This window comes from Eucyclogobius newberryi, unplaced genomic scaffold (assembly GCF_026437365.1).
Source record: "Eucyclogobius newberryi isolate DKJ021-1_F unplaced genomic scaffold, fEucNew1.0.hap1 SCAF_13, whole genome shotgun sequence".
NCBI lineage: Eukaryota > Metazoa > Chordata > Actinopteri > Gobiiformes > Gobiidae > Eucyclogobius > Eucyclogobius newberryi.
Genome location: NW_027315757.1, coordinates 12,664,364 through 12,680,108, shown reverse-complemented (window position 1 = coordinate 12,680,108; position 15,745 = coordinate 12,664,364). Strand labels below are relative to the sequence as shown.

The window sequence follows — 15,745 nt, the reverse complement described above, 5'->3', positions numbered from 1 at the left end:
AAGCTTGGCGGGCCGGATTGAAAGGCTCAGTGGGCCGGATGTGGCCCGCGGGCCGTAGTTTGGAGACCACTGTCCAAAAGGTTCAGAAACTGTGACTTGTGGGTCATTTCAGTCTGAATAAAAAGGGCTTAAAATCTAGGTATTATTAAAGAGTGAATATTTGTACTGCAGTATTCAGCCGACACAGCTGACCTCCGAGGAGACCCTGAAAGCAGGTGGAGAAGCTGACCCAAGAGGAGCCCCCTGAACGCAGCTGACCTCAGAGGAGCCCCTGAACGCAGCTGACCTCAGAGGAGCCCCTGAACGCAGCTGACCTCAGAGGAGCCCCTGAACGCAGCTGACCTCAGAGGAGCCCCTGAACGCAGCTGACCTCAGAGGAGCCCCTGAACGCAGCTGACCTCAGAGGAGCCCCTGAACGCAGCTGACCTCAGAGGAGCCCCTGAACGCAGGCTCTAGAACACGAGCACTTTCCAGCCGGAGTGAGCGAAGGAGCAGCCGAAGAACAGCGCGTCCAGGTTGTTCTCCACCTGCCAGTCAAACACCACCTCCCTGTTCCCGGAGCCGATGGTCACGCGCAGTTTGGCCACGCTGGACCCGTCGCCATGGAGACTGGGCTGGATGCTGACCACCTCCATGTCGAAGGTGACGGCGGCGCCCAAACACAGCGCCGGCAGCTGATTGGTCATCTCTTTACCGTTTACGAACACTGCACCTGAGACAAGAGCGAGGGGTTTAGGATGTTCTGCATATTCCTGCAGATGGTGGAGGTGTTGCTTGTTCTCCTCACCATTGGTGGAGATGCAGACGGCCTGGTCCCTCTGCAGAGACTCTTGTCCTCTGCTGTTGTCCACACAGACCCCTAGACTGTCCCTTTGCTCCGGCGCTCCCACTGCAATGATCCTGGACAGACATGAGCAGAACATGCAAAGGCTTTAGTTGTTTTCACTTCATTCATGAAATACTTGAGAGTGTTTGTCATACTTGAAGGTCAGAGTCTGTCCACAGAAGTACGAGGAGGTTCTGGAGTAGAGGACGCAGCAGCGAGACACTGAGTCACTCCTCAACGAGATGTTCCTCCTGGAGCTCAGCACGTACCCCTCTGTCCCAGGACTCCACTCTGACAGAGAGAACAAGCAAAGAGAACAAGCTCAGCACGTACCCCTCTGTCCCAGGACTCCACTCTGACAGAGAGAACAAGCAAAGAGAACAAGCTCAGCACGTACCCCTCTGTCCCAGGACTCCACTCTGACAGAGAGAACAAGCAAAGAGAACAAGCTCAGCACGTACCCCTCTGTCCCAGGACTCCACTCTGACAGAGAGAACAAGCAAAGAGAACAAGCTCAGCACGTACCCCTCTGTCCCAGGACTCCACTCTGACAGAGAGAACAAGCAAAGAGAACAAGCTCAGCACGTACCCCTCTGTCCCAGGACTCCACTCTGACAGAGAGAACAAGCAAAGAGAACAAGCTCAGCACGTACCCCTCTGTCCCAGGACTCCACTCTGACAGAGAGAACAAGCAAAGAGAACAAGCTCAGCACGTACCCCTCTGTCCCAGGACACCACTCTGACAGGGAGAACAAGCAAAGAGAACAAGCTCAGCACGTACCCCTCTGTCCCAGGACTCCACTCTGACAGGGAGAACAAGCAAAGAGAACAAGCTCAGCACGTACCCCTCTGTCCCAGGACTCCACTCTGACAGGGAGAACAAGCTAAGAGAGAGAGGACAAGCAGAGAGAGAGAGAGAAAGCAGGGAGGAGAGAGAACAAGCAGGGAGGAGAGAGAGAGAGAACAAGCAGAGAGGAGAGAGAGCAGAAAGGAGAGAGAACAAGCAGAGAGGGAGAGAGAGAACAAGCAGAGAGAGGGAGAGAGAGAACAAGCAGAGAGAGGGGAGAGAGAGCAGAGAGGAGGTGAGAGAACAAGCAAAGAGAGGGAGGAGAACAAGCATAGAGACAGAGAGAACAAGCAAAGAGAGGAGAGAGAGGAGAGAACAAGCAGAGAGAGAAAACAAGCAGAGCGAGAGGAGAGAACAAGCAGAGAGAGAGGACAAGCAGAGAGTGAGAACATAATTCTCCCTGTGTGCAGTTGCATGTTCTCCCCACGTAGAGATGCATATTCTCCCCCGCGTGCAGTTGTATGTTCTCCCCGCGTACACTTGCATGTTCTCCCCGCGTACAGTTATATGTTCTCCCCGCGTACACTTGCATGTTCTCCCCGCGTACAGTTGCATGTTCTCCCCGCGTACACTTGCATGTTCTCCCCGCATACAGTTGCATGTTCTCCCCGCGCACACTTGCATGTTCTCCCCGCGTACAGTTATATGTTCTCCCCGCGTACACTTGCATGTTCTCCCCGCGTACACTTGCATGTTCTCCCCGCGTACACTTGCATGTTCTCCCCGCGTACACTTGCATGTTCTCCCCGCGTACACTTGCATGTTCTCCCCGCATACAGTTGCATGTTCTCCCCGCGTACACTTCATGTTCTCCCCGCGTACACTTGCATGTTCTCCCCGCGTACACTTGCATGTTTTCCCCCTGTACAGTGTCATGTTCTCCCCGCGTACAGTTGCATGTTCTCCCCGCGCACATTTGCATGTTCTCTCCGCGCATACTTGCATGTTTTTCCCGCGTACACTTGCATGTTTTCCCCCTGTACAGTTGCATGTTCTCCCTGCGCACACTTGCATGTTTTCCCCCGTACAGTTGCATGTTCTCCCCGCGTACACTTGCATGTTCTCCCCGCGTACACTTGCATGTTCTCCCCGCGTACACTTGCATGTTTTCCCCCTGTACAGTTGCATGTTCTCCCCGCGTACAGTTGCATGTTCTCCCCGCGCACACTTGCATGTTCTCCCCGCGTACAGTTGCATGTTCTCCCCGCACATACTTGCATGTTTTTCCCGCGTACACTTGCATGTTTTCCCCCTGTACAGTTGCATGTTCTCCCCGCGCACACTTGCATGTTTTCCCCCTGTACAGTTGCATGTTCTCCCCGCGCACACTTGCATGTTTTCCCCCGTACAGTTGCATGTTCTCCCCGCGTACACTTGCATGTTCTCCCCGCGTACACTTGCATGTTTTCCCCCTGTACAGTTGCATGTTCTCCCCGCGTACAGTTGCATGTTCTCCCCGCGCACACTTGCATGTTCTCCCCGCGTACAGTTGCATGTTCTCCCCGCGCATACTTGCATGTTTTTCCCGCGTACACTTGCATGTTTTCCCCCTGTACAGTTGCATGTTCTCCCCGCGCACACTGGCATGTTTTCCCCCGTACAGTTGCATGTTCTCCCCGCGTACACTTGCATGTTCTCCCCGCGCACACTTGCATGTTTTCCCCCTGTACAGTTGCATGTTCTCCCCGCGCACACTTGCATGTTTTCCCCCTGTACAGTTGCATGTTCTCCCCGCGCACACTTGCATGTTTTCCCCCGTACAGTTGCATGTTCTCCCCGCGTACACTTGCATGTTCTCCCTGCGCACACTTGCATGTTCTCACCGTGTGCAGCCAGCGTGGTGCCGCCGCTCTGGGGGACGCTCCAGGGGCTCCACTCGGTGCGTCCTTCTCCTCGAGAGCTCACTCTGAACTGATAATCTGAGTTTGTGTCGAGCTGAAGAACCAGGAACTCCAGCTCTCGCCCGATGTACGCGTCCTCGTACTGGCTCCCCCCAGTGCCTGAGCGCCGGCACTGCAGCCGGAAGTCTGCGGCCGCAAAGTCCTCGTCCACCTGAAGGACACAGAACAGAGTCTTTAAGTCCTCGTCCAACAGCCTTTAAGTCCTCGTCCACCTGAAGGACACACAGAACAGAGTCTTTAAGTCCTCGTCCACCTGAAGGACACACAGAACAGAGTCTTTAAGTCCTCGTCCACCTGAAGGACACACAGAACAGAACCTTTAAGTCATAGTCCACCTGAAGGACACACAGAAAAGAGCCTTTAAATCCTCATCCACCTGAAGGACACACAGAACAGCCTTTAAGTCCTCATCCACCTGAAGGAAAAGGACACACAGAACAGAGACTTTATGTCCTCATCCACCTGAGGAAAAGGACACACAGAACAGAGACTTTATGTCCTCATCCACCTGAGGAAAAGGACACACAGAACAGAGTCTTTAAGTCCTCGTCCACCTGAGGAAAAGGACACACAGAACAGTCTTTAAGTCCTCGTCCACCTGAGGAAAAGGACACACAGAACGGTCTTTGGGTTCTCGTCCACCTGAGGACAAGGACACACAGAACAGTCTTTATGTCCTCGTCCACTTGAGGAAAAAGACACACAGAACAGTCTTTAAGTCCTCGTCCACCTGAGGAAAAGGACACACAGAACAGAGTCTTTAAGTCCTCGTCCACCTGAGGAAAAGGACACACAGAACGGTCTTTGGGTTCTCGTCCACCTGAGGACAAGGACACACAGAACAGTCTTTATGTCCTCGTCCACTTGAGGAAAAAGACACACAGAACAGAGTCTTTAAGTCCTCGTCCACCTGAGGAAAAGGACACACAGAACAGTCTTTAAGTCCTCGTCCACCTGAGGAAAAGGACACACAGAACAGTCTTTAAGTCCTCGTCCACCTGAGGAAAAGGACACACAGAACAGTCTTTAAGTCCTCGTCCACCTGAGGAAAAGGACACACAGAACAGTCTTTGGGTCCTCGTCCACCTGAGGAAAAGGACACACAGAACAGTCTTTAAGTCCTTCTTCTAGAGCTGGGAATACTTTAATTATTACTCTCGGACTCTCTCCCTCTCGGACCCTCTGTGACCCTCTGTGACTCTCTGTGACTCTCTGTGACCCTCTGTGACCCTCTGTGACCCTCTGTGACTCTCTGTGACCCTCTGTGACCCTCTCTGACCATCTGTGACCATCTGTGACTCTCTGTGACTCTCTGTGACCCTCTGTGACTCTCTGTGACCCTCTCGGACCATCTGTGACCCTCTGTGACCCTCTGTGACTCTCTGTGACCCTCTGTGACCCTCTGTGACCCTCTGTGACTCTCTGTGACCCTCTCGGACCATCTGTGACCCTCTGTGACTCTCTGTGACCCTCCGTGTTCCCCTCACCTTGCACCAGCGCACCAGCATGCCGCCCGGCCGCTCCTGCAGCTCCTCGATCTGCACAGGAGGATAGGACGAGACGGCGCCGTGCCGGGACACTTTGTCCTTCAGCGCGCCCAGGAGAGAGTCGTCCAGCTGGGCGGAGACGCACGGCACGTCCACCAGGGCGGGGACCTCCGGGAGGCTGGGGGAGGGACCAGAACAGCGCGTTAGAACACAACATCAGACGTGTCGTGTCACCGGGGTTACCTGTCCAGCTGGATGTGCAGAGCCTTCTTCGTGAAGCTGCCCAGTTTGTCCTCCTTCTCGCCCAAACCACACCTCAGAGCGGCTTCCCCTGGACACACACGTTTGGTCAGTTACAGTAGAAATGTCCCTGTGCTCGTCCAGAACGCTCCGGGTCCAGATCGTACCTTCTCTGAGCAGCTCGTCGGCCTGGCCCACCCCGTGCTCGATCAGGGCCTGGCAGTCGTCCAGAGGCTTGATGCTCTCGGCCTCGATGGCGTCCACCTCCTGCAGCAGTGCGGTCAGCCGTTCGTCCAGCAGCCGAGCGGCGGACGACTGCAGCTCTGAGAAGTGTCTCTGCAGAGCGTCCCGGGCCTGACTGGAACTGCCCCGCACCTGAGGACGAGACCCGGAGGGGCGTTTGTGAGAGACGGAGCAGATCTACGAAGTGTCTCCACCGTCCGAAAGGTCCAGAGCCAGGTAGCCACGCCCAAACCGGGAGGAGCTACACATCGCAGCGAGGTGATTGGATGAGACATAACATAAAGCATGTGAAAAAAAGAACAATCATTTGTCTCCAAACTCTGACTTGATCTCGTGCTAAAGCGCCGTGTTTCCACTGATGCTAACGACTATGTGGAGCCTTAGCAAAACAAAGCTAGCAAGCGCGTTAGCAACACAAAACTAGCAAAGCATGTTAGCAACACAAAGCTAGCGTAGGACGTCAGCAACGGCTGTTTCCTGTTTATGGCCGCGCGGCACTCGCTTTGTCAAGAGCCACAATATGATATTTCCAGGTCATAAAGCGTCTGACCAAAGCCAAAGCGTGACATAAAGAGAGGTTCAAACGCGCCGTAGAGGCTTTAGCCACGCCCCTCACATGCAGTGAAGTCAAAGAAATGAGACAAAACTGTTCCTGTGCACGCTAGCTTTAGCTACGCCCCTCACATGCAGAGATGTCAAAGAAATGAAACAAAACTGTTCCTGTGCAAGCTAGCTTTAGCTACGCCCCTCACACACACTAGCTTTTGCCACGCCCCTCAGACACACTAGCTTTTGCCACGCCCCTCAGACACACTAGCTTTTGCCACGCCCTTCACATGCAGAGAAGTCAAAGAAATTAGGAAAAACTGTTCCTGTGCACGCTAGCTTTAGCCACGCCCCTCACACAGACTAGCTTTTGCCACGCCCCTCACACACACTAGCTTTAGCCACGCCCCTCACATGCAGAGAAGTCAAAGAAATGAGGCAAAACTGTTCCTGTGCACGTTAACCCTCGACTAGATTAAACTGTGATGAACTGCACAGCTCTGATTGGTCGCTAAAGGTCTGCAGACGTTTGGGTTTGAAGACTCAAATGTCGGTAAAACTCCTGTAACTGTTGCTAAAGTTGGAGGCTGTATCGTTGGCGATGTCGGTTTCACTTCCTCACGAGACCTCACCGCAGACACGACGAGCTACAAACACAGCGGCGGACGCAGATGGATCCACAAATGTTTAAGATGCACAGCTGATAATATTGTGTAGACACGACACTATCTCACGCTCTGGTTGTTTCCACGGAAACAGCGAGATTAGAGTCTGATAAAGATGAGCGATTATCAGTGTGGTCCTTCCGTTCAGCCACATGTGACTGACCTCCTGTTTTAAAGTACTTTTGTGTCATGATTGTTTGAATTTATTTGTGTAAAAGTAACATTACCATAACACTGTAGTAAAGTAGTGACCCAAATAATGACTAAAGTACGAGTAACACTAATATTTTGAGAAACTGTTACTTGTACATGTATTTAAACTCAGGTTAACAGAAGAAGTAAGAAAACAACTCTGTGGTGAAACACTTCTTCAAACGTTACTCGAATACTTCCACCTCTGCAGATCCCAGAAGCTGCAGTAACATCACGTCTTCTGAGAGTTTCTGTGTGTTTTTGACCTTTTCTGACTGTTTCTGTGTGTTTCTGACTGTTTGTGTGTTTCTGACTGTGTGTTTCTGTGTGCTTCTGTCTGTTTCTAAGTGTTTCTGACTGTTTATAAGTGTTTTTGACTTTCTGTGAGTTTCAGTGTTTCTGACTGTTTCTGTGTGTTTCTGTGTGCTTCTGAGTGTTTTTGACTGTTTCTAAGTGTTTCTGTGTGCTTCTGAGTGTTTCTGAGCGTTTCTGACTGTTTATAAGTGTTTCTGACTGTTTCAGAGTGGTTCTAAGTGTTTCTGACTATTTTTAAGTGTTTCTGACTGATTATAAGATAAGATAAGACATTCCTTTATTGTCCACACATGGGGAAATTCCGTTGTTGCAACGCAGGTAGATACAGAGGAAAAGGACAGATAACTTATAGGAAGTTTAAAAAACACTAACACTAAACAAAAACTCCTATAGACCGAACCTCTCATTTCTTATTGTGTGCTTCTGACTGTTTCTGTGAGTTTCAGAGTGTTTCTAAGTGTTTCTGACTGGTTATGTGTGTTTCTGACAGTATCTGACGGTCTGACTATTTCTAAGTGTTTGAGTGTTTCTATGGTAACCTGTAGTCCAGAGCTCTGTACACACGTTCATAGTTGGGTTAGGGTTACACTCTGGGACACACTTGTTCTGAAACGGCTCCTTTTCTGTGTCTCAAAAAGGAAGTGGTGTTGTTTACATGTGGCAGCCGCAGGTCGCTACGAGAGGAAGGAAGCGAGAGACGAGCGGGGAAGGCATACGACAAACTGAAGCCTAAACTGGACCATACGCTCTCTTTAACGTAGAATTCACTATGATTCATTCGGTCTATTTTGGACTGTGATCTTTGACCCGCAATACCTGTTTGCGTGCCCTAAACAGTGACCTTTGACCCGTGGTACGTTTGCGGGCTCTAGACTGTGACTTTGACCTGTGGTACCTGTTTGCGGGCTCTAGACTGTGACCTTTGAACCGTGGTACCTGTTTGCGGGCTCTAGACTGCGATCTTTGACCTGTGGTACCTGTTTGCGGGCTCTAGACTGCGACCTTTGACCCGTGTTACCCGTTTGCGGGCTCTAGACAGTGACCTTTGACCCGTGGTACCTGTTTGCAGGCTCTAGACTGTGTCCTTTTACCCGTGGTACCTGTTTGCGGGCTCTAGATTGTGACCTTTGACCCGTGGAACCTGTTTGCGGGCTCTAGACAGTGACCTTTGACCCGTGGTACCTGTTTGCGGGCTCTAGATTGTGACCTTTGACCCGTGGAACCTGTTTGCGGGCTCTAGACAGTGACCTTTGACCCGTGGTACCTGTTTGCGGGCTCTAGACCATGACCTTTGACCCGTGGTATCCGTTTGGGGGCTCTAGACAGTGACCTTTGACCTGTGGTACCTGTTTGCAGGCTCTAGACTGTGACCTTTGACCCGTGGTACCTGTTTGCGGGCTCTAGACCATGACCTTTGACCCATGGTACCTGTTTGCGGGCTTTAGACCATAACCTTTGACCCGTGGTACCTGTTTGCGGGCTCTAGACAGTGATCTTTGACCTGTGGTACCTGTTTGCGGGCTCTAGACAGTGACCTTTGACCTGTGGTACCTGTTTGCGGGGTCTAGACAGTGACCTTTGACTCGTGGTACCTGTTTGCGGGCTTTAGACCATAACCTTTGACCCGTGGTACCCGTTTGCGGGCTCTAGACAGTGACCTTTGACCTGTGGTACCTGTTTGCGGGCTCTAGACAGTGACCTTTGACCTGTGGTACCTGTTTGCGGGGTCTAGACAGTGACCTTTGACTCGTGGTACCTGTTTTCCGGCTCTAGATTCTGACCTTTGACCTGTGGTACCTGTTTGCGGGCTCTGGACAGTGACCTTTGACCTGTGGTACCTGTTTGCGGGCTCTAGACAGTGACCTTTGACCTGTGGTACCTGTTTGCGGGCCTGGTTGAGTCCATGGAGCCTCAGTTGGAGCTCACTGCGATAGTTCTGAGCCGCCTCGATGCTCTCCTTGGCCTCCTGCAGCAGAAGGTCCACCTCCGCAGACATGCTCCTCCCCCTGCAGCGACACAGCACAAAGTGGGCGGAGCACTCTGTACTCGTACTTAAGTACTCTTATCTAAGTAATAGTACAAGAATTTACTCGAGTAAATTAATGCTCCAAATGTGGTATTTTCAAAGGATGGATTTAATTTTGTCCCTCTACTCACAGTGAGAGTAATGTTACTTCAAACGAAGGAGTAAAAGCACAATGAAACTGCAGTACTCAAACTGAAGAAATATACGCTCGGAAACAGACGCTAGGAAACAAGACGCTCGGAAACAGACGCTCTGCAACAGACGCTCTGCAACAGACGCTCTGCAACAGACGCTCGGAAACAAGACGCTCGGAAACAAGACGCTCGGAAACAGACGCTCTGCAACAGACGCTCTGCAACAGACGCTCTGCAACAGACGCTCTGCAACAGACGCTCGGAAACAAGACGCTCGGAAACAGACGCTCGGAAACAGACGCTCGGAAACAGAAGACGCTCGGAAACAGACGCTCGGAAACAGACGCTCGGAAACAGACGCTCGGAAACAGACGCTCGGAAACAGAAGACGCTCGGAAACAGTCGCTCGGCAACAGAAGACGCTCGGAAACAGACGCTCGGCAACAGAAGACGCTCGGAAACAGACGCTCGGAAACAGACGCTCGGAAACAGAAGACGCTCGGAAACAGACGCTCGGAAACAGACGCTCGGAAACAGACGCTCGGAAACAGAAGACGCTCGGAAACAGAAGACGCTCGGAAACAGACGCTCGGAAACAGACGCTCGGCAACAGAAGACGCTCGGAAACAGACGCTCGGAAACAGACGCTCGGAAACAGACGCTCGGAAACAGACGCTCGGAAACAGAAACAGACGCTCGGAAACAGGCGCTCGGAAACAGGCGCTCGGAAACAGGCGCTCGGAAACAGGCGCTCGGAAACAGGCGCTCGGAAACAGGCACTCAGAAACAGTCGCTCAGAAACAGTTGCTCAGAAACAGACGTTTAGAAACATACACTCAGAAACAGACGTTCAGAAACATACACTCAGAAACAGTCGCTCAGAAACAGACGTTCAGAAACAAACGTTCAGAAACATACACTGAGAAACAGTCGCTCAGAAACAGAGGATGTGTGCAAGAGCACTTCCTCCTCGCTCAGGTTGCAGCGCTGAGCAGCAGATCTTTGCACCGCAGCAAAATCAAAAGGTTAAAACGATGTCCCACAAAAGAGCTGATGTCATAATAATAATGTTCTGGAGGCAAAATGAACTTTAACACATTTATAACGATTATCTCACAACAGATCTAAAGATGGTTTTAGGTGAAAAGGGGGAAAAAAATCAACCATTTTGACTTTACAGGGCATAAATGTCAGTTTCATTCTTTTTAATTAACCTTTATTAAACTAAAAGACATTTTCCTAAACCTCTTCTCCAAAGGCTGACAAAGTGGATATTACAGCACAAAATCATAAAATCATGAACACTTTTCCACTAACGAGACATTTAGGACAGATTAAAACCACATTTATATGTTTTCATAGTTTGCTTTTCTTATAAAGATACAAAAGAAACCATTTTCCAGCCTCAAACTTGTTTTTGAGCTTCAGCTAAAGTAATGTCAGGGTTACAATCTTGTGTCACAATCTTTTATTGCATAAACAAAGTAAAATATTGTATATAACATAATAAAGGTCTAAATGTCACATGCATCTGAGCATCTTGACTTTTGCCTTCAGTTTGGAAATTTAGAATGTTTTTTTTTTACAAGATTTTTAAAGATTGATGTTACACCCGACTCTTGAAACTTCGTTATTTTAAATTATTGTTTAATGTTTAATTTAATGTGTTCCCTAAAGAGTCGAGCTCTTTAAGGAAATTACTCTAAACTCTAAACTCTCTGATCCGTCTGAAGTTTGCACAACTCCATTTACTGAAGAGCTGAAGGATTCACCAAAAACAAATATAATTGTATTTGAAATGGTCATAAAAGTACACGGATGATGTACTTTCATGTACTTCACATTCGTCTCTTGTTTTCGAGGTCCTCTTCTCTTTCTCAAACTGAAACTTGCTGTTTAACTCCATAAATCTTCTGCACATTTGGGCAGCAGTAGAAGGTCAGAAGGTAAACGTCCAGGTCGAGCGGTCAGATCCTCTGACCCACAGGTGATCGCAGCTGCCTCAGGTGAACACTGCCCTTGTGTCCCTGGGCCAGACACTGAACCCGCCTCGCCCCAGTGTCTGTGAAGACTGCTGTGTGAATGTGTGCCCACCCACAGGAGTTCTAAGTCCCTCCCACCTGTGCCCCCCCACAGGCGCCCATGGAGTTCTAAGTCCCTCCCACCTGTGCCCCCCCACAGGCGCCCATGGAGTTCTAAGTCCCTCCCACCTGTGCCCACCCACTGGAGGTCTAAGTCCCTCCCACTGTGCCCACCCACAGGAGGTCTAAGTCCCTCCCACCTGTGCCCACCCACAGGCGCCCATGGAGTTCTAAGTCCCTCCCACCTGTGCCCACCCACTGGAGGTCTAAGTCCCTCCCACCTGTGCCCCCCCCACAGGCGCCCATGGAGGTCTAAGTCCCTCCCACCTGTGCCCCCCCACAGGCGCCCATGGAGGTCTAAGTCCCTCTCACCTGTGCCCACCCACGGGAGGTCTAAGTCCCTCCCACTGTGCCCACCCACAGGAGGTCTAAGTCCCTCCCACCTGTGCCCACCCACAGGTGCCCATGGAGGTCTAAGTCCCTCCCACCTGTGCCCACCCACAGGCGCCCATGGAGGTCTAAGTCCCTCCCACCTGTGCCCACCCACAGGTGCCCATGGAGGTCTAAGTCCCTCCCACCTGTGCCCACCCACAGGCGCCCATGGAGGTCTAAGTCCCTCCCACCTGTGCCCACCCACAGGTGCCCATGGAGGTCTAAGTCCCTCCCACCTGTGCCCACCCACAGGCGCGCTGTGGAGTTCTAATCGTGCCCTTCTCCACTGTCCCAGAACCAAAGCCTCTGTGTTCACTCATTGTACGTTGTGTGTTTGGTTGTTCTCTCACTCACAAACACAACACTGAGCCGTTGTTATGGAGACGTCAGACGCAGAACAACTGGTTTGTGCTGGAGCAGAATACATCTGCATGAAAGCACCGCTGAAGGGGATAAAGTGATGCTTCTTCTCACAAAAGAACGTCATATTGTCATTTCATAAACCGTTACATACATCTCTCTCTCTGGTGGTTTGACGAGCAAAAGGTCTGAAGCTAACGAAGCTAACGAAGCTAACAAAGCTAATGAAGCTAACAAAGCTAACGATGGTTTTGCTCCTCGATAACGCAGCGTCAGAGATGTCCTGAAACCCCAGCGTAACAACAATTGTTCCAGCGAAACGACAATAAAATTCAGAATGTTCTTTCCTTCCTGGTTTTTGACCTTCTGCTGCATCAAATCAAACTTTCTGAAGGATTAATTTGAACCTGTGTAAAGTTAACGATTATTCGATTGGAATAATTTGATTAGTTGCAGTTCTAGATTTGAATGTTTCTTTACACAACATTTACTCAAGACAAACACCGTCACGACACGAGTTCAAACCACTTTATTCCAACATCACAAGAACTTTAAAACTTCAAAATGTAGAATAAAATGTCACTTTCTACAGCTCAAATCTATAACTAATGCATGTTTATGTTATTTACACTGGGGCTTTAGCTGATAAAAAATAATTCCAGCTCCTCCCCCTGGGTCTGGACTGGAGACGAGAATTAGAGAGGATTTTGCTGAATGCCTCTCCTGGCTCTTCATCCCCTGTTCCCTGTTCTCACTGTGTTAATCCTGGTCCGACACACGCTGCAGTTATGAACAGTATTTACAGACAATATTGCGACTCTGAGACACCGACAGCAGCTCCGGGCCTGTCTGCACACGCCCCTCACACACGGGCACGCCCCTCACACACGGACACGATGCGATGAGTGTGGAATCTTCACTGCAACTTTTACATGCAGCAAGAAAAACTCGTGATTTACGACAAACGTGCGACGATTTATCGACTTAAAGCTCTGAAAATGACTCGGATCTCGAGCAAAAGCAACTATTCACACGGAATGCAGAAGATTTAGGAAAATCCAGATTAAACGGTCCCAAAACTCCAGTTAACTCGCTCCATGCCTTATTCTCTCTGTTGAAAATCAGCTTTAGAAACGAGAAGAAGATCCGAGTTTAGAACAGTTTATATCCTGGTTTAGTCTCGACAAATCCTGACTCGATTCAACTAAAACGACTGAAACTTCACAAACCAGGCACAGTACGATCTGGATTCAGAGTCACTCGTGATTCGATTCAGTTACACACATAATCATCTAGAATACTGCACATTATATTCTGTTTTTAAGAACCAAATACACAACAGCTGTACAAATACACAACAGCTGTACAAATACACAACAGCTGCGTAACCTGCACACACCTAATATGAAATACACACATTTTAAATAATCAAATATGCCGACTCTAAACACTATGAAATATCTGTACAATTTTACCGTATTTACCCGACGTGAAGAAGATCACACAATTACAAATGTCTACACAGGAAACTACATGGTGTACTTCACGGTGTACTTCACGGTGTACTTCACGGTGTGTTTCACGCTGTATTTCACTGTGTATTTCACGTGTACTTCGCAGTGTACTTCACGGTGTACTTCATGGTGTACTTCACAGTGTACTTCACGGTGTACTTCAGGGTGTACTTCAGGGTGTATTTCACGTGTACTTCACAGTGTACTTCACGGTGTACTTCACGGTGTACTTCACGGTGTATTTCTCTGTGTATTTCACTGTGTATTTCACTGTGTACTTCACGGTGTATTTATCTGTAAACGTGCACATTAAACTCACATTTCACTCTCTATTTTCTCGATCAATGTTTTCTCCTTTTCTGCTGTTGTGAATATGAATAAATTCACTAATTAACAATAAATCCAATTAAGGTACTTATTAATTGCAAACTTTCCAGGTATGTGTATTCAAATGCCTCCACTACTACTAATACTAATCTACTATTCCTACAACTACTACTACATAATCTACTACAACAACTTCTACTACTACATCATCTACAACTATTACTACAACTACTACTACATAATTTACAACTATTACTACAACTACAACCACATCATCTACTACAACAACTACTACTACATAATCTACTACTACTACCACATCATCTACAACTATTACTACAACTACTACTACATAATTTACAACTATTACTATAACTACTACCACATCATCTACTACAACAACTACTACTACATAATCTACTACTACATAATCTACTACTACTACCACATCATCTACAACTATTACTACAACTACTACTACATCATCATCATCTACCACTACTACTACTACTACTACTACTACTACTACTACTACTACTACTACTACTACTACTACATCATCATCATCATCATCATCATCATCATCATCATCATCATCATCATCATCATCATCATCATCATCATCATCATCATCATCAACTACTACTACTACTACTACTACTACTACTACTACTACATCTACATCTACATCTACATCTACATCTACATCTACATCTACTACTACTACTACATTATCTACTACTATTACTACAACAACTACATAATCTACAACTACTACATCTATTACTAATACTACTAGCTAAAATAATAAAGTACTAATAACTACTACATACAACATATACAACAACTACTAGTACTACTACAACTGCAACTACTACTACATCTACCACAACAAATACAAATACTCCATATACAACAACTATACTCGTACTACAACTACTAAATCAAGGCCAAGGCGTAATAAAGCCTTTAAAACAGAGCGTTTATGAATCTGACAAAGAAAAACAAACATTGGCTGAATGTACTTAAATATATTCGGTTATATTATATTAAATATGATCCTGATGAATAAATATGACATTTATAAAAAGCCAAAAGAGCTGTTGTTGTCAGTAAACAAAACGGAAGTGCTGCAACAACAAGGGGAGTGTCAAACGCCTTTTTAAGGACAAATATACGTAAATAAGGCCAAAAAACTGATAAAAACGCCATTGTTTTGGTTGATCGTGTTTTGTTGAAGCAGAAAAACAATGAAGTGAAGATGAAACTTGTCACAAACATGAGAAACTCGCTCATAGTTTGCCACAGATCGTCCAAACGCGTGTTAAACGTCTCAAATCGTGTGCGCGGTAAATAGACCGGTTTAATTACCTGTTTTTAGCGGTGTTTGAGGCTCATTCCAGGTCGATTCTCTCCGTGAGAAAACGATTCTTGCACAACTTCTGCTCAAGTTTCTGCTCAAGTCCAAAAAAGAAGCAAAAAAAGGACATTTCCGACTTTTAGCGACAAGAGCCAATCACAGGCGAGAACGGCTTGATTGACATACAGCTTAGCCAATAGAAGGCGTGAATTCTGTCAAACGAACCGTTGTCTTTACTTTTATGACGGA

General features: G+C 48.2%; 1 protein-coding gene across 1 annotated transcript; it reads right to left on the bottom strand.

Annotated features, from left to right (window-relative positions):
- Window positions 1-407: 407 nt before the first annotated feature.
- On the bottom strand, window positions 408-15,600 carry crlf3 (cytokine receptor-like factor 3). The gene is made up of 9 exons (XM_072442653.1): window positions 15,508-15,600; window positions 9,142-9,268; window positions 5,469-5,676; window positions 5,305-5,392; window positions 5,062-5,239; window positions 3,497-3,725; window positions 982-1,117; window positions 788-900; window positions 408-712 (listed from the first exon to the last, which is right to left on the bottom strand). The coding sequence occupies exons 2-9, from the start codon at window positions 9,256-9,258 to the stop codon at window positions 453-455; spliced, it is 1,329 nt and encodes a 442-aa protein (XP_072298754.1). The 5' UTR covers window positions 9,259-9,268; window positions 15,508-15,600; the 3' UTR covers window positions 408-452.
- Window positions 15,601-15,745: the final 145 nt, after the last annotated feature.

Excerpts from the sequence above, each read along its gene's own strand:
- crlf3 (XM_072442653.1), bottom strand. The coding sequence starts at position 9,258 with ATGTCTGCGGAGGTGGACCTTCTGCTGCAGGAGGCCAAGGAGAGCATC. Across the intron at positions 5,240-5,304 it reads CTGCACATCCAGCTGGACAG|CCTCCCGGAGGTCCCCGCCC; the intron begins GTAACCCCGGTG and ends TCCCTCCCCCAG. Across the intron at positions 713-787 it reads CGTCTGCATCTCCACCAATG|GTGCAGTGTTCGTAAACGGT; the intron begins GTGAGGAGAACA and ends CTCTTGTCTCAG.